This window comes from Gambusia affinis, linkage group LG18, assembly GCF_019740435.1.
Source record: "Gambusia affinis linkage group LG18, SWU_Gaff_1.0, whole genome shotgun sequence".
Lineage (NCBI taxonomy): Eukaryota > Metazoa > Chordata > Actinopteri > Cyprinodontiformes > Poeciliidae > Gambusia > Gambusia affinis.
The window spans coordinates 17,166,827-17,187,200 of NC_057885.1; the positions used below are offsets into that span (position 1 = coordinate 17,166,827).

Sequence of the window (20,374 nt, forward strand, 5' to 3'; positions counted from 1 at the left end):
TTTTTGCTCACAAATATGCACATTTTGTACATTGTCTTAAGTTATTCTACTCAGTTGCACATTTCTTTGAATCAGAGTAGGAAGTTTTCAAAAATCACAATATTTCGTTGTCCTGTTGTGATAATGATAAACTTGATATGATGGATTTATTAGTTCTGTTTTATTTTTCTGAATGGCTGTGAGCGAACCTCAAACACAAATACTGTTGGTTTTTTTTAAAGCACCATCTGTAATGTGCCTCTCTAGTAGTCATAAAGAAGTGATTTATGTCAGTAAACTGCACACAGTAACTGCATTTAATCATATTTTCAATTGTATTCATACTCCCGGTGAACAAACAGTAGAGAATATTTATAAAGCAATCTCGACGATTCGGACAGTTTTGGGGGGTTTAAACATAATTTAATTGTAATTCATGAGAACTTTTTCACAATAAATGATAGATAATATAAATGTCCACCCCCAGCTGTAACGTTTGCTTTTTGTTTGTGTGTAAATATGTCCTAATCTAAGGGTTTTTCCACTCTATTCCATTTCATTCAAACAAAAATGACACCTTCAAATCTTTCGTGAGCTAGAATCGTGATCTCACATTGAGTTGATACATTTTCTCATCAGGATTTTGATGCACTTTCAAGAGAAAATAAAATAACCTTTGATAATATTCAGATGTAATGAGAAGCATCTCCAGATGATCCATCCATCCATTTGTCTGTACCTGCTCGTCCTCGCACCGTCTTGGGGTTTTAGTGCCTCTCTATCCTATGGACTAAACTGTGTGAATTTTACTGATTTCTTTTATTTACCAAAAGCGTTTCCTTCTGTACCTTCAAATGCCGTCGTGCTCATCTTGGTTCTTTATACATTTAAAGCTCACCCAGCTGTTAAAAAGTCGGGAAGCCAAAGACGGACGATGATGTGCAGGAACTGCAGACACCTGAACCGTCAGCACGGCCCAGTCTCCCAGTTACACTTCATGTTCTTGGGTAAATGAAACCAGGTGCCCTGAGAGCTCCGCAACAGTATCTCACTTTCTCCAATTAAACTGATCTGTCCAGCACCACATAACGGCGCGCCTCCTGCTGCCTCATTCCTCAGAGAAAGGTGTATTAGCTCTGAACTGCAACCAATTTCAACATTTGGAGCTGCCTGTTCTCCCTCCTTTTCTCGACAGTTTCAGCTCGGCGGCTCACTGAGGCGCAGACTTTAAATAAAAAGAAATTCACACCTCAGAGTCTGCTCTTTTATATTTTTCTCCCACTTGCCGCGTGAACAAAAAGTCGGCTGTCATGATTCGGGGTTTGAGAGTAATGACCTCAGACTCATCAAATCATTCAAATTTGCCATTAAGCAACCGAAAGCAGGATGGCGCGATTCCGTTAAATAAACTTTAAAGCTTATTTAGCACACCCGCCAGACATCAAGAGGTTTTACTGGTCTTAAACCTAATGGCTGATGGATGGTTTTAATTTGGAACTCGGAAATTACAATGCTAATCTGAGACAAATTACCACAGAAAGTTAAATTAGACCCCCGGATTTCTTTTTTTCTTTTCCTTTCCGCTGCCCAGACCCTCGGTTTACACTTTTGTCGTTTCGCTCTCGTGTTAAATTTTAGGCTTTGGTGCAATTTCCTCATTATGTAACCGAAGGGAACAGGGCAATGATGAAATTAATGAAGGTAATGGAGGCAATTTCTGACTCACTCAAGTTTCAGGCAGACAGGAGAGACAGATTTTCTACAAGCTTTTTCTCTTTGGAGGCTTGAATGACTTTGATTTGACAGCCTCCGACCTGATCTTGATCTTTTCCCCTTTGCTCACACTTTCATTTTTTTGTCATGAGATTTTTCTTTAGCACACAACCCACCATTACAATGTGCTATGTAAAGTTTTTGGCAGAGGGGTGTTACTCTCGTTAATAAGAGGCCTGGTAGAAATTCCTCAGGAGGAAAATTCACAGAGTCTCCATTGTCACGACTGCAGGAAACAACGGAGCGATTCGTTCACATAAACAGCATCTATCCTGGCTTATTGCTGTTGTCAAATATTATTAATTTAGAATATGTAATTTAGGAAGGGTGTAACATCTGGAATACAATGAATGTGACTAAAATCTGCCCTCTTGTTGGAAACAGTAATCATCTCCAATCACCTCAACATTTGCCTGTATTCAGCATGTTATTGTGCATGTTTCTCTTACTTACTGATAATATTTCTTTATGAAAACTAAAAAAAATCATGGATGAATTTTTTTCTCTACAGTTACCCAGAGGGCAACATAATACAAATATAGTAGCAGTGGTAAAATTGAACTTATTTACTTTAGAATAACAGACTTTATTTCTGCACTGTCTTGCAATGTGGTTTTTAGATACCAGATTAAACTTTCAACTCAGTCATTTGATCAGCTTCTAAGTCGAGGCGAGAGCTACAATCGATTTTCTAGCTCCACGTGATTCAATAATTGACTTGATAAACCACAGGTGTTTGTACTTTGCATGTTAATTGTGCCAACATTTGTACATTTTACTTTGTAGAGTTTATTTTAACCATTGCTGCTTTTCCAGCAATAAATGCTACATAACACAGATGAGTACTCTCAGTTTTAGTTTACAAAGAGGCGATGGGGAATGTCCAGTGTTAGCTTGGTGAAAAAGTCAAACTCTTCTTCCTTCTCTACATTGATTATGGCAAACCTTAAATAAATTGTCTGCTTTCTAAATATTAATAAGGACACAGAGAGAAATGTACAGCTTTTTACTGTGAAAGTCGTTGTAAAGTCCAGTGTCCTATTGCATCGTCCTATACACCCAAAGAAAGAGAAATTTATGCTTTTCTGGCATTCTTCTGTTGCATAACTGTGATTGTGCTCGTCAGTATTTTGGGTTTGTTAATTGACACACACAGTTGTAGATGTTATTTGTATTTTTTGCTCCTTTTGCCTCCTTTGCTATTCTAAAGAGTGAGACGGAGAACAGGCACAAGGGGAGGACCACGGCAGGGTGAACATCCACAATTGGTGCCTTTTGAAATATTCAAGTATATCCTGGTATTATCTTTGGCCAGATGTGTCTCTAGTACACAGTCGTCTTAGAGAGACAGTGTGACACAAGTTAATGACTTGTCTCAAAGAAGAAGAGAAAGTACCTGGATGCACTTTTCTCTGATTACAAAATTGATCAATTAAAGTGTGATATTTGTCAGGAGAAATGTGTTCTAGGCCTGACTGGCTTCTCCACATAAAAATGAAATTGCGATACTATTACTGAAAATTGCAATTTCAGTATCAGCTGCGGTTATCTGACTTTTACCACTACCATTACACAATATCTCCACCACTGTGATCAGCCGCGAGGTTTATACATGAGATTTGGGTATTAAAAGCATTTATTATAGATATATAATGTAAATTTCTAACACCTGAAGTATTGTACCCTTTCATATATTGCTCCTGTTTATTTTTTTGCTTTGTACTTATGATATTGTAGAGCTCTATTAAAAATAGATATAATGAGCCAATTATCCAAACAGTTCTTTGATTGGAAAGGCCAGGTTCTTTTCCCATTTCCACACTTCATCCAGCTGTAGTTTATTTATTTGTTTATTTTTAACTTACATTTATTTTCTGAAGCTTAAAACTCATTTTAAGACATTAAAATGACCTTTAACACTAACATTTTAACACAGAACACTCTAAAGTGGACGTAGTATCCAAAACTCACATTTAGTATGTTTTTGTACTTCCATTTAAGTTTCTGCTGCTTATAAAAAAAATCAGCCCAAACACTTAAAAAAAACCACCGAGCTGTTTTCTGCCGATAAGTTAATGCTTTTGGTTTCTGGAAAATGAGGTGTTTCAAAACCCTCTGGAATGTAATGTTACAAATCAGTAGGCACTGCCCGTCACCTAGCAACCCCAGCCAAACCCACCCCGTTCCCTAGCAACCCAATCTGAGCGCCGATACGTTTGGTCAGCAGGCTTTGCCGCTTTATGCGGTGTACAATGGCTATTTTGTGTAGCCCACAGACTTATCCTGTATAGCTCATCTTTAACAAAAATAATTTCTAAACTATTGACGACTTAAAAGTCTGTTAAAGTCATTCTTGAATCACTATGATAATTTTAACCTAAATTTACAATACAACTCTTGTTTAACTTTTTTATTTTTTTTATTATTTTTTTTTTTTCTGTTTTCAGAATCTTATAAGAAAGTGCCTTAACGCTGGTTTAAATAAATTAGTCATATGGACAGTGTGTCTTCTGTTGATCAGCCTGTGGGAGCCACATACGTAACAGTTTACTTAGAGCTTTGATGTTTAAGGACAGAATAATTATGCCCATTAAAGGGGCTTTTATACAGACATCAGTGTGCAGAACGTCAGCATGCTCTGCCCTCTCTGACCGTCCATCAAACCATACTGCAGCTGAACGGCGCTGGGGGTCCCAAAGTTGGAGCCAGGACCCCTTTATGGGTCAAAACCACCAACAAAGGTGGGATTGATATCAAATATAATGAACTGAAAATAAACCTGACAACATAAAAACACCAGTCAGAACTTGTCAGAAATAATGTTACACAATGGTGTTCGGTGTGTTTGTGGTTTTTAATTGACTTTTCGGTAAAATAGTCAAGTAAATTCCCATATGGATGAAGCACCAGTTGGGTGAGAGGCTGAAAAAGTCTGTGTGATGCTTGTTATATTTATCATGTCTGGTTAGCATCAGTGAAGTGCTTTTCAACACAACACTGAACCCTTGATATTTACCCTTACACTGCAGCAAATGCGGAGCAGGCAGTTGAATATAACGACATTTCTCCAGTCATGTAACAAGGATTACTTAACAGTCAGTTCTGTAAGGTCTTTCAGGCACATCATTTTAGAAAAACTAACAACAAACGGTCTAGTGATGCTCCCGCCACACAAACATCCCCCTACTGGTGTAAAGGTGACACTACAGTCTTTGTTCTTACTGCACTTTTTATTTTAGCTATCCACAAAAACAGCCCCATCATCATTAATTCTAAAACTTGGTAAAAAATAATCTTTAATGTTTCACCTCTTATACATGTGGGAACAGAGTTTCTGCTGAGATGAAGTCAGATTTTTAAAAACATTTTTAAAATCTGAGATTTGAGATAACATACTGTGTTCAAAATCGCTTTCATTTGCAAACACTGCAAAATACTTTCTAAATCTCCGATTTCAGAAAAATACTTTCTATATCCGAGATTTTTAGAAATACTTTCTAAATTTTAAGATTCTTAAATGTCAGATTTTAAAAAGAGTACTTTCTAAATCTCCAAATTTTAGTAGTAGTATCTAAAGCTGAGATTTTTTACATAAATATTTTCTAAATATGAAATGTTAAAAACTCTTCTAAATGTCTGATTTTAAAAATGAAAAGAGAGGCATTTTCAAATCTAAGAAACTTGAAAAACTACATTTCTGATTCTTCAGTGAACGTTTGGGTAGATTTTTATCACAATATTTCTAAACTATACTTTCTGTATTGTTAAGAAAATCATACAACAAAACATGTACACCTGAAATGCACCAACTAATTACATCAGAATTAGCCAATTATGTGATTTTTTTTTGATTTTTTTATTATTATTTTTTTTTATGATTGCTCCTGATTGGTGATTGGCAGATCTAAAAATTAAAATCTGTTTTCCTTTTGTTTTTGTTTTTTCTTGTTTGTTAAATGCATCACACATTCATACATATAATGTTAATTTTACAGGTTAACAACTAGTAAGTTTTCAATAGTTTTATATTCAGCTGTCCGGAAATCTCCTTATGCCACTCTAATAAGTATTATCTTGCAGCAGGCGGATACTCAGGGTTATTTTGGTTTCATCAGGGGTCATAACCTCTCATATTTCATAAGTCAACCGTCTCATATGCTGATCAAAATCGCAATTAAAGGAAACGGGGCAGAATACAAAATCTTCAGAGATTTTAATACTTTTTACTGTTGTTATTTACCCCCTTAATTTATTAGAAATGCCTTTAACTTGAAGGAAAATAAGCTAATAATGACTAGTTGAGTGCTGTAAAATGGAAAGTGTGTCAGTAAAACATAATCAGTTCAGTGTGTTTGGACTCTTAAGTTGTCAAGTTTTCTTTGATCAATAATCACTCAGAGGTTAGCGTTCAGACTGATTTTCTAAAGGTTTTTGACCAGCTGTTTGTACTTTGCAGAAAAAAGGCCCAACAAGTGTGTTTAAGTTTAGAGAGCATTCACGCTGCGTCTCTTTAGCATCTCGGGGGCCTTAGCTTGTAGAGATTGTGCTCCTCTAAGGAGTCCAAAGCCCAGCGGCCCCGACCCGGAGTTGTGCAGCAGATTCTCATAGGAGGCCAGATCAGGGCCTTGGGTATTTCTGTCCAACATGGGGGTAGATCTTGATTTGAGAAAAAGCCATTTATTGTTGCGAGACATTTTTTCATTCCCTCTAAGAACATTCTGGCTTTAAAAGGAAGATAAGCGGTTCTGTTTAGCCTCCTCCTTAAACATTTAGACCATTAAAGTGCATATCTGTGACAGTAGAGAAATTAGCATGGGACCCAGGATGCAAGCATGCAACTTCATTAAATATGTAATTCAACATGCATCCGTGTGGAAGTTCAAATTACTGCAGCTTAGACTGCAAATATTTTCTGTCAGCAAGCGCACTGTGACGCAGATAAAGCGCTGGTGTGATTATATCCGATCTCACCTTTGGGAGTGGTAGTTGTTAACTACACAGTATTTGTTACTCACTTCTCAGACATCCTTGAGTTACAAGCTGGACCTGAGTGACATGAGGGACCTTTTATCACACTTTGACATTATTTATTGCAGTTTTATGTGACAGAATAGCACAAAGTGGCAAAATGATGCATGCTTTTTTTAAATTTCTGCAAGTAAAAGATGAAAAAGATTGCATGCATTTATATTCGCCCCATTTAATGCTGAGTCTGCTTAATAAAACCCAAACTGCTTTCAGAAGTCACCTAATTAGTATAGTCTCTCTGTGTGTAATTTAATCTCAGTACCAACCCACCTGTTCTCTGACGGCCTAAGCAGGACTTCGCCGTGCAGCTAAGCCAGAGCTTTACAACCCAAAGAGCCGTTTTCCCCTCAGTCCAGCTAAATAAAAGTCATTTAGAAACTTAGAGCACCAAATGTGGTGAAAACTTCCAGGTTTTGATCAATATCTGCTATAGGAATTGTTATTTAATAAAAATGACCATTTTAGTTACATTTTTAGGTTTTAAAATTAAGAAAAACTCCTAAATTATGCAAAAACAGATGATAAATATTTTTTTTGTAAAAACATATGACAAGACTAACAAGAAAAAGAGATATTAAAAATATTACTGCTACATTTATTGATAGTAAAGGTAATTATTCCATAAAAAACAAAGAACAAAGAAACTCTTTAAACTTGCGTTTATCATATTTTGTTAAAACTTCGAGACTCGAAGTATTTATTAACTATTTATTAATAACAGTAATTATTTATTTACTTTTGAATGAAATCTTTTGTGTATGTATTGCGCTGCAAAATAATACCAATAATAAAATACATGAAAAAAAATTCAAGTTGGTACTAAACATATTCCACAAACTAAGACCAAGGCTTTTCCAAAACATTTGTGGCTGTAACTGCAGTAAAAAGTGCCTTTATTTATTTATATATCACTCTTTACAGGTTTATAAATAAGAAAGATAATATCATATGTAATTTTCTTTTTACTTTTCAATTATGCTCCACTTCTAAAGTGGAGTACATTTTAGTTTTTTCAAAGTACATTTTAGTTTTCAGTTGTTCTAAATGTGAAAAACTTAAAGAGGAATGAATACTGAAGCATTTATTGATCAGTAATGAAGTTTATTTAATTAAAAATATAAATTTAATGACTTTGAAACTTTAAAAGAACAGAAAAAGTGATTGTGTTTCATATCTGCTGGTATTATTAAAGTGCATTCTGCCTCTCGGCTGTTTCGGTGCATCTGTTGCTTTAAACGTTGTGCAGTCGATCTGCAGCACCGTCCTTTAAAAGCTCTTATTACTGACAGTAATGGACTGCCGAGGATTTGATTAGTCTTAATTTCTTACGATGCCATCACTGCTCTCAGGAGTTGAATTAAATTGAACTCCTTGGACCCAGCAGCAGGTCTGCATCTGTCCATTACAAACGCAGAAAACACGGCGTGTTCTCACGGCGCACACATGAAAGCCATGCATGTTGTTTAGGCTTCGCCCTCGGGCGAGCGGCTTTTTATGTAGGTAAAACAACAGATGTCTCGGCTCTCTGATTCACTGTCAGAAGTGCCATCTCATTAGCTGCGAATATTGCAGAGCAAACTAGCAAATCTGCAGCTCCGTCATAAATATTGAAAATGAAATGAGTCACGGATCACAGCGACGGTGTGCTAAGTCGTCTCCGAGGGTGAGCTGAAAGCGCAGCGGTGACCTCCTGCAGGGAGTCGAACCGCGGGGAAGATGCAGCGTACCTGCTAATCAAACGGCTTAAATGTCGCTCCTCATCGACGCCGGTTTAACAAAAGACTCTCGAGTCGCTGAAATTCATGGCTCTGTAAATACGTTATGAAAGGATATGGAACCCATAGAGCTTCCATACCCGCTATGGGTTGTTTTGTTGCTTTGTTGTGTAATTATTATTGTTTGTTTTGTTTTTCTGACCCTTCCCTCTCCTTGCCCTCTCTCCTCCTCCTCCTCCTCCTCCTCCGCTGCAGCTGTCCCCTTCCCCCCCAGTCACCGGCTGACGGCTAAAGAGGTGTTTGACAGCGACGGGAAGCCCAAAGTGGATGTGCTGAAAGCTCACCTAACCAAGGAGGGGCGCGTGGACGAGACGGTGGCCCTCAGGCTCATAGGAGAGGGCGCTGCCATCCTGCGCTCGGAGAAGAACCTGCTGGACATCGAGGCCCCTGTGACAGGTCAGGAAAACACCCGAAATGAGCCCCCCAAATAAATAAACACCAAATCATGAAGCCTGATCAGCAAATATTTAATTTACTTTTGTAAATAAGTGATTTTTTTATTTTACCTTCTCTGCCATGAACTACACCTGCAACATTTTAGTTAAACGAAGTCATTTTTTGAGGTGAGAGGATCTGTAAATCATTGCTGAACACATGAAAATGTTTTTTAGGCTTGTTTTATTAAAACAGGGGCCATTTGCAGGCCTCTGAATGATTTTTTTCAACCCCTCAGTGCACAATTCAAGAATGGAGCAAATTTGTGATGAATTCTTGACCCTTCTAGGCCAAATGTGTCGACGACGATCCCTCCAAATTTGCAGAACCGTAATTCTGCCACACTTTGCGCTACCTGAAAGATTCCTACAGTTTCTGAAAGGGGAGACGTTGCGCTTTCCAGCCAATATCAGGTTATCACGGCGTTTCACTCCCACCGTAGCAGGGAGTGAAATGAATCTGAGGGGCGCTCTCTTAATAGACGTAAATATCAAAAATAACTTGCTAGATATCAAGATTTTCAGTTGTTATGGAGAAATGGGAAAATATATATTCACGCACAGGACATTTAAAGAACTTCATTCAATTAAAATATCCAGGTGGAGATTTGAAACTTGGGGCTTAAAGGGTTAAAGGGGCAGTGCTATGTATTTTCAAGGTCCCACTTTATAGCTGATTCAAACTTAATTTGTTATAAAAATGGCACTTTGGCACTTTGGCCAACCCTGGTGTAATTAAATACTAAAATAAAAAGATACCCGTTATGGGTTGTTTTATTGCTGTTTTACTTGGTACCATTTCAGTCACGTTACGGTGGCATGCAAAAGTAATTTTTCAACGTATTTACTTTTTGTCGGCCATGTGTTTTATTGGGATTTTAGGCGATAAACCAACACAGAGCAGTTTTTCATAATGTGCAGCTCTACTAATAAGTTGTGTTAAATTTGTCTCATTGGGATCGGAGTAAACGGACAAATACACACTGTGCTTTTTAGTGTGTCATTTATAAAAATGTTGGAAATCGTGGATTATTTTTCCTCCCACTTCACATGAACACCGTACCTGTGTGTTGTGACAAAATGTGAAAAAGTATGAATATTTTCATGAGCCAACACGGATCACTGCATCACCCTGTAAAAACTGTTTTATTCTGTTATTCAGTCAGGAAAAGTAACTGCAGTTTTGTGTGTTTGTCAGTTTTATTTTAACAGCTGTTTTACTTTCATTTTCAACTTTCAGTTCTCAGTTTCAGTTTTCCATTTGGATAACTTTCTGCTTGCTTACAGTGATTGCCAGTGATTTAGATTGTTGACTGAAGCCGTTTTCACATCAGAAAATATCTGGATAATGTGCAGAGAAATTTGCTTTGAACTTTTTTTGTTTTTTTTCCCCCCCCTCTCGCAGTCTCTGCTCACAGATGCACTTCGCAGCTGGAGATTTTCCCCATGAGCTGCTTTTTCTGAGAAATGCAGCAAAGTGACACTTTTATAAAGGTCACAATAGGACACGATTAGGGCTGTGGACCACAATGTTGTGTTTACAACCAATTTTTTCTTTTCTTTTGTGTTTGAAGATATCAAACAAGGAATGCAACATACATAGGTCTGGTTGCAATCACTCAAAAATGCTCCACAAGATTGCATTTGATTAAAGCAGCGGTAAATTATGACCTGCTTATCTTGTAGCTGATGTGTGACTTTGGAAGTTAAATTACAACATTTTTACCCATATTAGCTTTTTTTTTTTGCTTTTTGCTTTGTTTTCCCTGTTTTTCAAAAAATAAAGTCACAAATATCCATAACTAGCTAGCTCTAAGTGTTTTGTATCCTAATTAACCTAATTATGGCCTTAATGCCAAATATAGGCTGTGTAATTAGCTGTATCGGGCTTGTAGTTGAAGTACAGATGTTTTCTTCAGTTTCACATCAGAATATTTGAAGTAATTACATTTTTAATAAAAACGCTCACTTACTATTAGCTTAGAAACCTTTTAAAAGTGTTTTTTGTTTTTATGTTCTCTACTAAAAATCACATTTTCAAACCTCGTTGATGATGGCGACCAAAACATTTATTCGTTTAAATATAGGTACCAACTCAAATCTCATTTGGTTCAAAAATGTTGCAACTCAAATCAGGTTTCTTCAGAGAGCTGCTGTGGGAGGAAACAAGCTCCTGCAGCAGTCAGTGTTGCAACAAATCTAAAGAAGCCTCTGACTGAAGCATGTTACTATATGATAGTTTCATGACTGCTATGACATGCTAGCAGCTCATTATCTCTGGGACTCAGGGTCATAGTTCAGATGGTATCTGATCCTTTGAGATGCTAATCAGCCGCTCCGAGTTGTAAAAACAGTACCTCGTCGTTGCCACGGTTATGCATCGCTACTAACTGTCGAAAATCAAAAGGAACATAACAGAGTTACTCCAACATGCTGCTGTTCTAGAATAAGTTAAGAACAAACCAAAACCCCCCAAAATAATAATTTATGTTTGACATAAACAAGATCACAAATATGTTTCATTACTTATCTTGCTTGTTTGTCATTTCAGAAGGTAAGAATGTTAGATCCTCAGAAATTTGCTTTGTTTTTGCCATTGTTTTTAAGTAACACATTAATGAAAAATTGAGTGGAAGAAAAAACTTTGGCAGAAATTTAAAAAAAAAATACTCTGATGTCTGAAGATCTCTTTCTCCCACAGTTTTTTTCTTCCACTCAAATTTCCATTAACATGGTTGAACTATTGTGAGTTACTCAGCAGTATTCCCCTTGATTGTGGTGAACATTAAACTTTGTTTTAATAACACTTCTGTACTAAATGTTTGTTTCATGTAGCATAATTATCCAAATTAATAAAGTAAAACACTCAACATGTTTAAATGTTTCATTTTTTGAGCTGATTTAAATAAATTAACTTTATTTCATGAATATTGTGATCTAGATGCAGCTGTGATTGCTGCTGATGCCATCAGGGGACAGATCTGTAAAGCACATCCAATGCTGGTCTCAGGTTGGCTGGAATGACGTCGGTCATTGTTTGCTCTTACACCAGGAGAGCCTAAATGTGCATACGGTTGTTGAACAGTAGATGCACTCAAGCCTGCACAATGTTGACGCACTGGAAATAAAAAGAAGAGTCTAGTCCTTGAATTAAAACACTTAAAGCACAAATCTTTGTAAAAAAAAAAAAAATAGTAGAAGTGGTGATAGCTGTTTTAGCTCTGGGAATGATGAGATTTCTCTCATCCTCGAGTTGAATTTTAGTTGTTTTTTTTTAATGAACACAGCGTTGTGGGGTAGCTGCTGATGCATATTCATGCATTCACTGCGGCTATTGTTGTCCTCCTGCCTGGTCAAGTGTGCTGCTCCTCCATTAGACTTTCTGATGAGGCCTCTTTGATGTTGGTGTAATCAGAGGCAGAGGCCTACTCAAGGGATCTATGGCAACCCATCATTTCCTAATACCAGATCATTTCCACGATATTGTCCAGAGAGGCCCCGTGTTCGCATTAGGCAGGAAATGCACTCACTTAAATTTATGAATGCATGACCCTTGTGTGCCTCCAGTGCTTATGAAGGCCACCATGATGGAGGTTGGATGGAGGTTTGATGGAGGCCGGATGGAGGGCTGATGGAGGTTGGACAAAAGTATGGATGGAGGGTTGATGGAGGTTGTACAGAGTATGGATGGAGTATGAATGGAGGGTTGATGGAGGTTGGATGGAGTATGGATGGAGGGTGGATGGAGGTTGGATGGTGTATGGATGGAGGGTGGATGGAGTATGAATGGATGGAGGGTAGATGGAGGTTGTATGGATGGCTGATGGAGGTTGGATGGTGTATGGATGGATGGAGGGTAGATGGAGGTTGTACGGAGTATGGATGGAGGTTGTACGGAGTATGGATGGAGGTTGTACGGAGTATGGATGGAGGTTGTACGGAGTATGGATGGAGGGTGGATGGAGTATGAATGGAGGGTTGATGGAGGGTGGATGGAGGGTTGATGGAGTATGAATGGAGGGCTGATGGAGGTTGGATGGAGGCTGGATGGAGGTTGGATGGAGGCTGGATGGAGGGCTGATGGAGGCTGGATGGAGGTTGGATGGAGGCCGGATGGAGGTTGGATGAGCTGGGTGCCAGATTCACTTCATTCACCAGAAAATAACGATTGAACTAGTGAAAGAGGAGAGAACTGACTGAGATGGATACATACAGCTTTCATCCATTCATCCATCCATCCATCTATTTCTCCATCCATCCATTCATCCAACCATCATTTATCTATCCATCTGTCCATCCATCCATTCTTTTGTCCATTATTACTGACATCCATCCATTTTTCTTTCATCCGTTTATCCATCCATCAAATGTTGTTTGTTCAGTTCATTCATATTTATTTCAGAATTTAGTAACAAAAACGGTTTTTGAATTAAAAACGTTTCTTATGTTTTTGGTGTGTGTTATTCACACTGTGTAGATTGGATTAAAATGTGATTTATTAATTTCAGACACTGCCATTAACCAGATCAATAATTTTAATCCAATCCCACCTCTCATAGGAAATCCATAAACTGCCAGCCTTAAAGGATTTTCGTTCCCTTTTCCACATGGAAGACGTTTTGTTTCCAGTCGAGCTGAACATCGTCCGATTCCAGAAACCTTTGGAGCGATCGCTGCATCCCTCCCAACAAGGGAGGTTTTGTTTTCATAGACACATTCTGCTGACCTTTTCCCTCCGGTCGTTCTGTCTTTTTAAATTCTGCAAAACTGCGTTGTGAAGCCGTCATTTGTTACGATGTTTTATTTTTTTTATTTTTTTTTTAAGATTTCACAACAATTCAAGTGTTTGGTTGAACAGGTGATCCTGCCTGCTTTTCTTGTGCTGCACCAAAACGTCGGACAGTTTCTGCTCTGATCCTGAGGAGCACGTGTGTGTGTGTGTGTGCGTGTGTGTGTGCGTGTGTGTGTGTGTGTGTTCATCGGCGTGTGCATGCGAGTGCAACGGCGAAGCACTTCTTGCCCTCCCACTCAACAACCTTGTCTCAACCCCTCTCCCACTCATTAGTCTTTTTCAGCGAGGTCTTCTCTGCTGCTTGTGCTCATTTTCCCGCTGTGTTTACCTCTGTTGTTCTCCTGTTCCCTTCTCTCACTCCTCCTCTAACTTTCTCTCTCTCTCTCTCCTTCCCTCTGCTGCCCTCCATTCCTGCATGACACATGGTCAGCAAATTAGTATGTAAATATTTATCGTGGATGCAAAGCACCATGACATGTCAGCTATCTCTCTTTCCCTCTCTCTGCTCCTCACTCTCGCTCAGTCACTTCCTTGTTGGGCCAGATGGCAGGTGGGTTTTTTATTTATTTAAATTTCTTTTTTTTTTTTTGAGGAGGGAGGAGTGTGACAAACGGTGCTGGCTTAGGATGCTGAATACAAGCTGCTCCCGTGGCCTTCGCTCCTCTCTTGCCATCAAAGGAGCTCCTATAACCACATCACCAGGCAACAGCAAGCTCTTACACTCCTCAGTAAGCCTCTGCAGAGAGCCGGCTCCACCGAGAACGCACCTCCCGTCTTATTAAAACACAATAAAACACGTTTCCCCACAACTAGTAATACCGTTTTTATGAAATCCTATGGTATTACTGCACAATGGACTCTAAAACATCCAATCCACTCGACTGCTCTATGAGATGTGCTGAGGAAATACAAAGACTTTGATTGTTAGACTTCCTGTAGAAACACCTCACCTTGACGATGACAGTTTAACAAGTGTGCAAGTTGGAGCATTTTGCTCCTGTTAAATTGCCTCTGTAGATTATTATTACACTTTTAAATGAGAAATCTACTTCTTTAGACGTTAGAGCCACACAGAAAGTCCGAGCAGCTTTACTGCAGAAGCATTTGTTTCCTTTTACTTCATTTTATTTTATTGTACGTTTTAAGTTAACACAAAGGAGTGAAGGGAAAATGATTTATGGTCTAATATGACAGAAATGATCTGAGAAGTGTGGCGTACTTTTGTGTTCAGCCCCTTTTACCACGACACCCCAGAATAAAGTTGGTACTGCTATCTGAGTGAAAATGTAGCCTTTTTTATCAATGCATCATCCATCCCTTTGATTACACATTTTCATCCAACCATTCATCCATCAATCACCTTCCCATCATCCATCCATTTTTCTCCCCATCATCCAATCTTTACTTCATTCAATTATTTTTTCTTTCATCCATCCATCCATCCATTTATCCTTAAAACAATTTATCAATCTGTCCATGGTTTCTTTTTTTCTATCATTCATCCGTCTGTTACATTTTCTACTGTTACTTTTCTACCCTACTGTAAAAACTGGGGAAAGATTTTTTTCTTAAAAAATCTCAATTTGTTTGTAAAAGCTATGAAACATTTTTATTTTTCTTCCTGTGGATGAAAAGGGACTTTTTCAACCTTTTGTCATTTCAAATCAACTACTTACACCCCTACCTTAACTCTAACTATCGAAGACTATTGTTTAATTTCTGCTTTTCAGATTGCGCTCACAAACACGGCTCACAGATAGACGTTCATAAACAGATTGTAACCTCCGCCTCTGCTTTTGCATAACGCCGTGCCGTTCAGGACGTGGGCTCTCAGAGAGAGGCATCATAAAACCCCGGGTACTGTTACTGCGCCCCGTCTCAATCAAAACACGATCTGGCACGGCCGTTCAATAAGCTTGGCCTTTTGGAGTGGCCTGTGTAGGTTCTGAAGCCAGGTTGTGTAATGCCCACCACCCACTCAGTAGCTGCTGCCCGCCGATACGCTGCTACTCAGGGGGAATCACTTCAGCACACAAGCAGGAGATGGCCAGAACGAATTGTTTCTCACTCCAGATAATGTACTCCCACCTGCTCTTCTTATGTGGGCTTTGCTTCTCACCTCGTTTTTGTGTGCTGTGTGACAAGAGGGAGGGAGGCGAAGCGTGTCTGTAGGTGTAGTGGAGCAGAGCGATGGGGAGGATTGTGTGTTTGCTGCTGATGAAGTGGAGCGCCGAGCTGGAGGAGGGAGCCGCTGCTTGTGTTTGATTTCCATCGATCAGCGGCGTCCACAGATGCATTGACTGCAATTCAGAGCGACCATCAAATCAAGTCTTTGGCTAGAAATTGAGCCGTCAGCATCAGGTTCTCATTTCTTATTCTTCCCAGCTCCCCTAAAGGTCAGCTTCATGTGCACTTCTCACCACACTGTTGGAAAAAAATCCACATTTTTAACATATTGCTCTCCATAAATCCTTAAACAACTCTAAAAAATGTTCCTGGACGATGAATTGTCCCAGACGGTTTTGTGATTATGTTATTTTGAGACCATTTTCAAGTAATATAATGTTAATGGCATAATAATGTATCCCAAAGATCAACCAACTTTAAATTGGAATGAACATTTAACACTGGAATTGGAAGAAATTTTAAATATCCAACTGAAACCACAATAAAACTATTTATGACGTCTATTAAGCACCAACTGGAAGACTTTTGCCATGCAGTTTTTGGTTGAAGAGAGAAAAACATAAAGTAATCCAAATGAAAGTTATTAGGGTTGCTTTAATTTATTATGCGACTAATTGATTTATTGCTAATTGTGACAGACATACATGAAGCTTTATGAAATATATGACTACCTTTTCCACCAACAGTATCTGTGGAATTGTGTGATGCTCATTTATTTCCTTTATCAGGTCAGAAGCAGCGCAGGTTAGTGTTTTTGTTTTTGTTTTGTTTTGTTTTGTTTGGTTTGGTTGAAGCTACCATCATTGAAAGGATCCAAATCCTGGGATGTTTCCATGGCAATGACCAGCCTTAACGCCACAAAAACCTCAGTATAAACCAAGATGTGAAGCACAATGCATTGTCGTCGGGGTGGATCCTGTGACAAATGTAGGCGGATTATACTAAATTACGTATAGAAATTGGAAAAATATGACTATGCTTACAATTAGAAATTATCTAGATTTTTTTTTTGTGGTTGGGATTTTAAAGTATCAGTGCTTTAAATCCTTTTACTGTGATTCTATAGAAAGTGTAACATTTTTTAGACTCCTTTCATGGCGTTGCTTATTTCAGTTTTTTAATTTCCGTGTCTGTAAAATGAACAAATTACATTAGAATTAACTTGAAAACATTAAGTTCTCTGCTCCCGGTGACGATACAAAGAGCGAAGCGATTCACAGCTTCATCCTTATCCTTGAATTTCTCAAGAGATGTAATTAAATGTTGCTTATTCCAAGTTTTCTTTACAGACGTTTTGAAACTGTAATATAACAGGATCTGGGGTGTATTTGTGAGTTTTGTCTTTATATTAGAACTGCAACATTTCAGAGAATATTTAAGAATAAAAATGTTCCTGGAAACTGGAAGAACAATGTCTCCACCGTTCCCCATGACTAAATACGTTGTATAAGCCTGTCACAGTAAGCAGTTAATCAATTGATCAATTAATTGTATGATGAATTAAAGTGAGCCGAATAATTTCCATTCTGATTATTAATATTTTTAAAAGACAATTTTGTTTGCCGAGTCTTTATATTTCATCTTATTTATGGTTTTGTTTTTGTGTCTTTTTTTTTGGTTGTGTTTTATTTTGGATATTTAATACTGTAACAAAATAAAAACTTGGTCTTTGATAGGGTGGACTTTATGACTATTGTTGTTACTTTAAAATGGTTTCAAAGTATCAATATTGTCATCTATTGATTGGAGGGTGTTCAAACCATCACAGTTATTAAACTGTTTAGTCTTCAGTCAGAGGCTTATTCAGATTTGTTGCAAATTGTTGATTTTTCTGAATCTAATTTATTTGTTTCTAAATTTATATTATTGACAAACGGTATTAATGCCTGTTGCACAATTGAAAAGAATATTTTTGTCCCTCTGATTACAAAAAATACTGTTTTTTAAGAAAATCAGTATTCTTGGTATGTCTGATGCAAACAAAAGAGACTAATTATCTTGCCTAGAAATGCACTGTTTGACTTGATTTTTTTTTTTTCTCGCTGCTTTTAAAAATTACACATTCAATGTCTTTTTTTTAATTCTTCCATTAAAATAATTTCCTCTGGAGCTTAACAACAAGTCTAAAATAGGCAAGTGGTGCGTGTGTCGTGGACGCAAATGGAGAGGAAATGAAAAGAACGACGATATCTGCAGAAATCAAACGGAAAATAATAAGGTTTCTTGAAGTCAGTCCTTGCTGTGGATTTAAACGGCGTTGCAGTGTGAGTTTAATAAAAGACGACGGGTAAAGCAGAGGTTTACGATGCAGTCAAGGAGAGAGGATTCTCAGAAACGTCTCACGAGTCTCATAACTTGGAATAATTGCTCTTGAACGCCGTCCTCCCGCTTCGTCTAATTGGGCATCACAGCGTCGGATTTTCTCTTTTCTACCTGAGTCTAATTGTGTTTTCAGTTCGTAAAGCTTCGAGAAACGCAAGTTCGTTTTACAAATTGCAACCAAATCTGCCAACGCTTTGGGAAACGTCCCAGTTTCTCCCTCACGCGTTGACTAGATATGAAGGATCAACCTCTTGGTTGTTTGTTGCTGTTGTCTGTCCAGCTGGTCCATGAGTAAATACAAATACCGAAAGGTCAGATCTGTTTTTAAGAAAGTTATAAATATTGCTGATTTATATTCAGGTGAAGATTACTACATCGCTCAGGGAGGGAAAAGACCTTTTCTAAAGTTGTTACATGAACTGGGAAGGCTTTATTTAGATCTATTAAATGTAACTATTGTTTTCAACACTGATAAAGACGACATGAGTCAAATTAGCTGCTTCATGAAAGATAGAGAGCCAAAATAACAAAGTTTTACCTTTTTAAATATTTAATTGACTCTTGACTAATGACTGAGGGTCAAGTTTATAAGTTTGTAAAAACAAGAGTAGCACTGCTTCTGTTTTAGTAAATATATCTTTAGAGCATAGGTGTCAAACTCAAGGCCCAGGGGCAAAATCTGGCCCGCCATAGCTTTTTATATGGCCCTCTGGACTCCAGATAACATCAATAAGTCCTTCCAGTTTTTCACAAATCTGCAAAATTCAGACAAAATCAACAAATTTCCAATTTTTGTCCTGATTTTACTGCAAATGTTCTCAAAATTGGTCAAAAACAGTGAATCCGTAATCTATACGGCGAGTGATAGTCACATTTCACATCATACATTAGCGCAAATATTGTAAAAAGTCCTTACAAGCATTACTCAATATTCACCACAAAATCTGTAATTTTGACTCCAAAATACACTAAAACAATCCCAAAAGCCTGGAGGAATAACTATTTATTGATATTTTAATAGTTTAATTGGTTTTATCAATAGATTCTGGCACAACCGGCCCTTTAAGAGCTTTCAGATTTTTGATTCGGCCCAAAATAAAAATGTGTTTGACACCACTGGATTAGAGCAAGGGTGTTCAAAGTGAGGCCTGGGGACCATTTTGCAGCCCCTGGATTAATTTTGAGCGGTCCCAAACTACAACTTTTAAATTAAAATCCACTGACAAAAATGTCACCTGGAACACAGTACGCTCATATTTTCAAACCTTTTGGTTTCCTTCTACTTTCATTTGTACTCCTGTGTGAACGGTTTATGACCCCAAACCGACCCGCATGCGCGTCAGAAGAACGTCGACGTCACACAGCAGCGCATTGATTACAGAAGTATTAACGGATAAAATGCGACGTGACCGTTCAGCTTTGAGAACAATCAGATCGGATTTAGTTCCACTTAATGGAAGCGGCACAATTTGGATTTAGTGAGTGAAGACCTACAGATTTTCACTTTTATACAGTTACATTTATATTTTCAAAAAAGTTAAGTGCATCATTTCATTCTTCATTTTGATGCCAAGCAGCGTTCATACAGCCGTAAGTTAATACATCCTTTTAGACATTTTTATGTTTAAATGGACAATAAACAGTGATCTGGTCTTCCTGATGTTCTTGGGTAAATTTTACATTCAATTAGCTAAATATGATTAAAGCATAACTCCACTTTATCATTGTTATCTATAGCAGAAATGCAGCAAAAACAGATGCAGTTTTAGAAGTTTTAAGTATTCTTGTTGGAAAAATCTTGAAAATCATGCTGAAATAACATTTGTCGTTTTGATGTTCAAAATAATTCAGAATATAGCAGAAGACAAAATCAAACATTGAAGTCGTTAAGCTTGCAGGGAGCATTATGTTGCTGTAAAGTGTCTGATCGTTCCTGTGTTGATGCAGCCGCAGTGAAACCTCAGATTACCTATGCCAAGGTTACTCTATACCATCCCGTAGCGCCGGAGTGCGCCATTTGGATGGTGATTATAGGCCACGCTGTATATATTTCCCACAGAAATATGTAGGTTGCCAGTTTTTTG

General features: G+C 37.9%; 1 protein-coding gene across 4 annotated transcripts in view; it reads left to right on the forward strand.

The window, feature by feature from the left end:
- Nucleotides 1-20,374, forward strand: part of LOC122820286 (serine/threonine-protein phosphatase 2B catalytic subunit alpha isoform) — a 90,093-nt gene that overhangs the window by 29,992 nt on the left and 39,727 nt on the right. For all 4 annotated transcript variants that reach the window (XM_044097584.1, XM_044097581.1, XM_044097582.1 and 1 more), the window contains exon 2: nt 8,751-8,951. In XM_044097584.1, the coding sequence (XP_043953519.1) occupies nt 8,751-8,951 (201 nt within the window). The remainder of the gene's footprint in view (nt 1-8,750; nt 8,952-20,374) is intronic.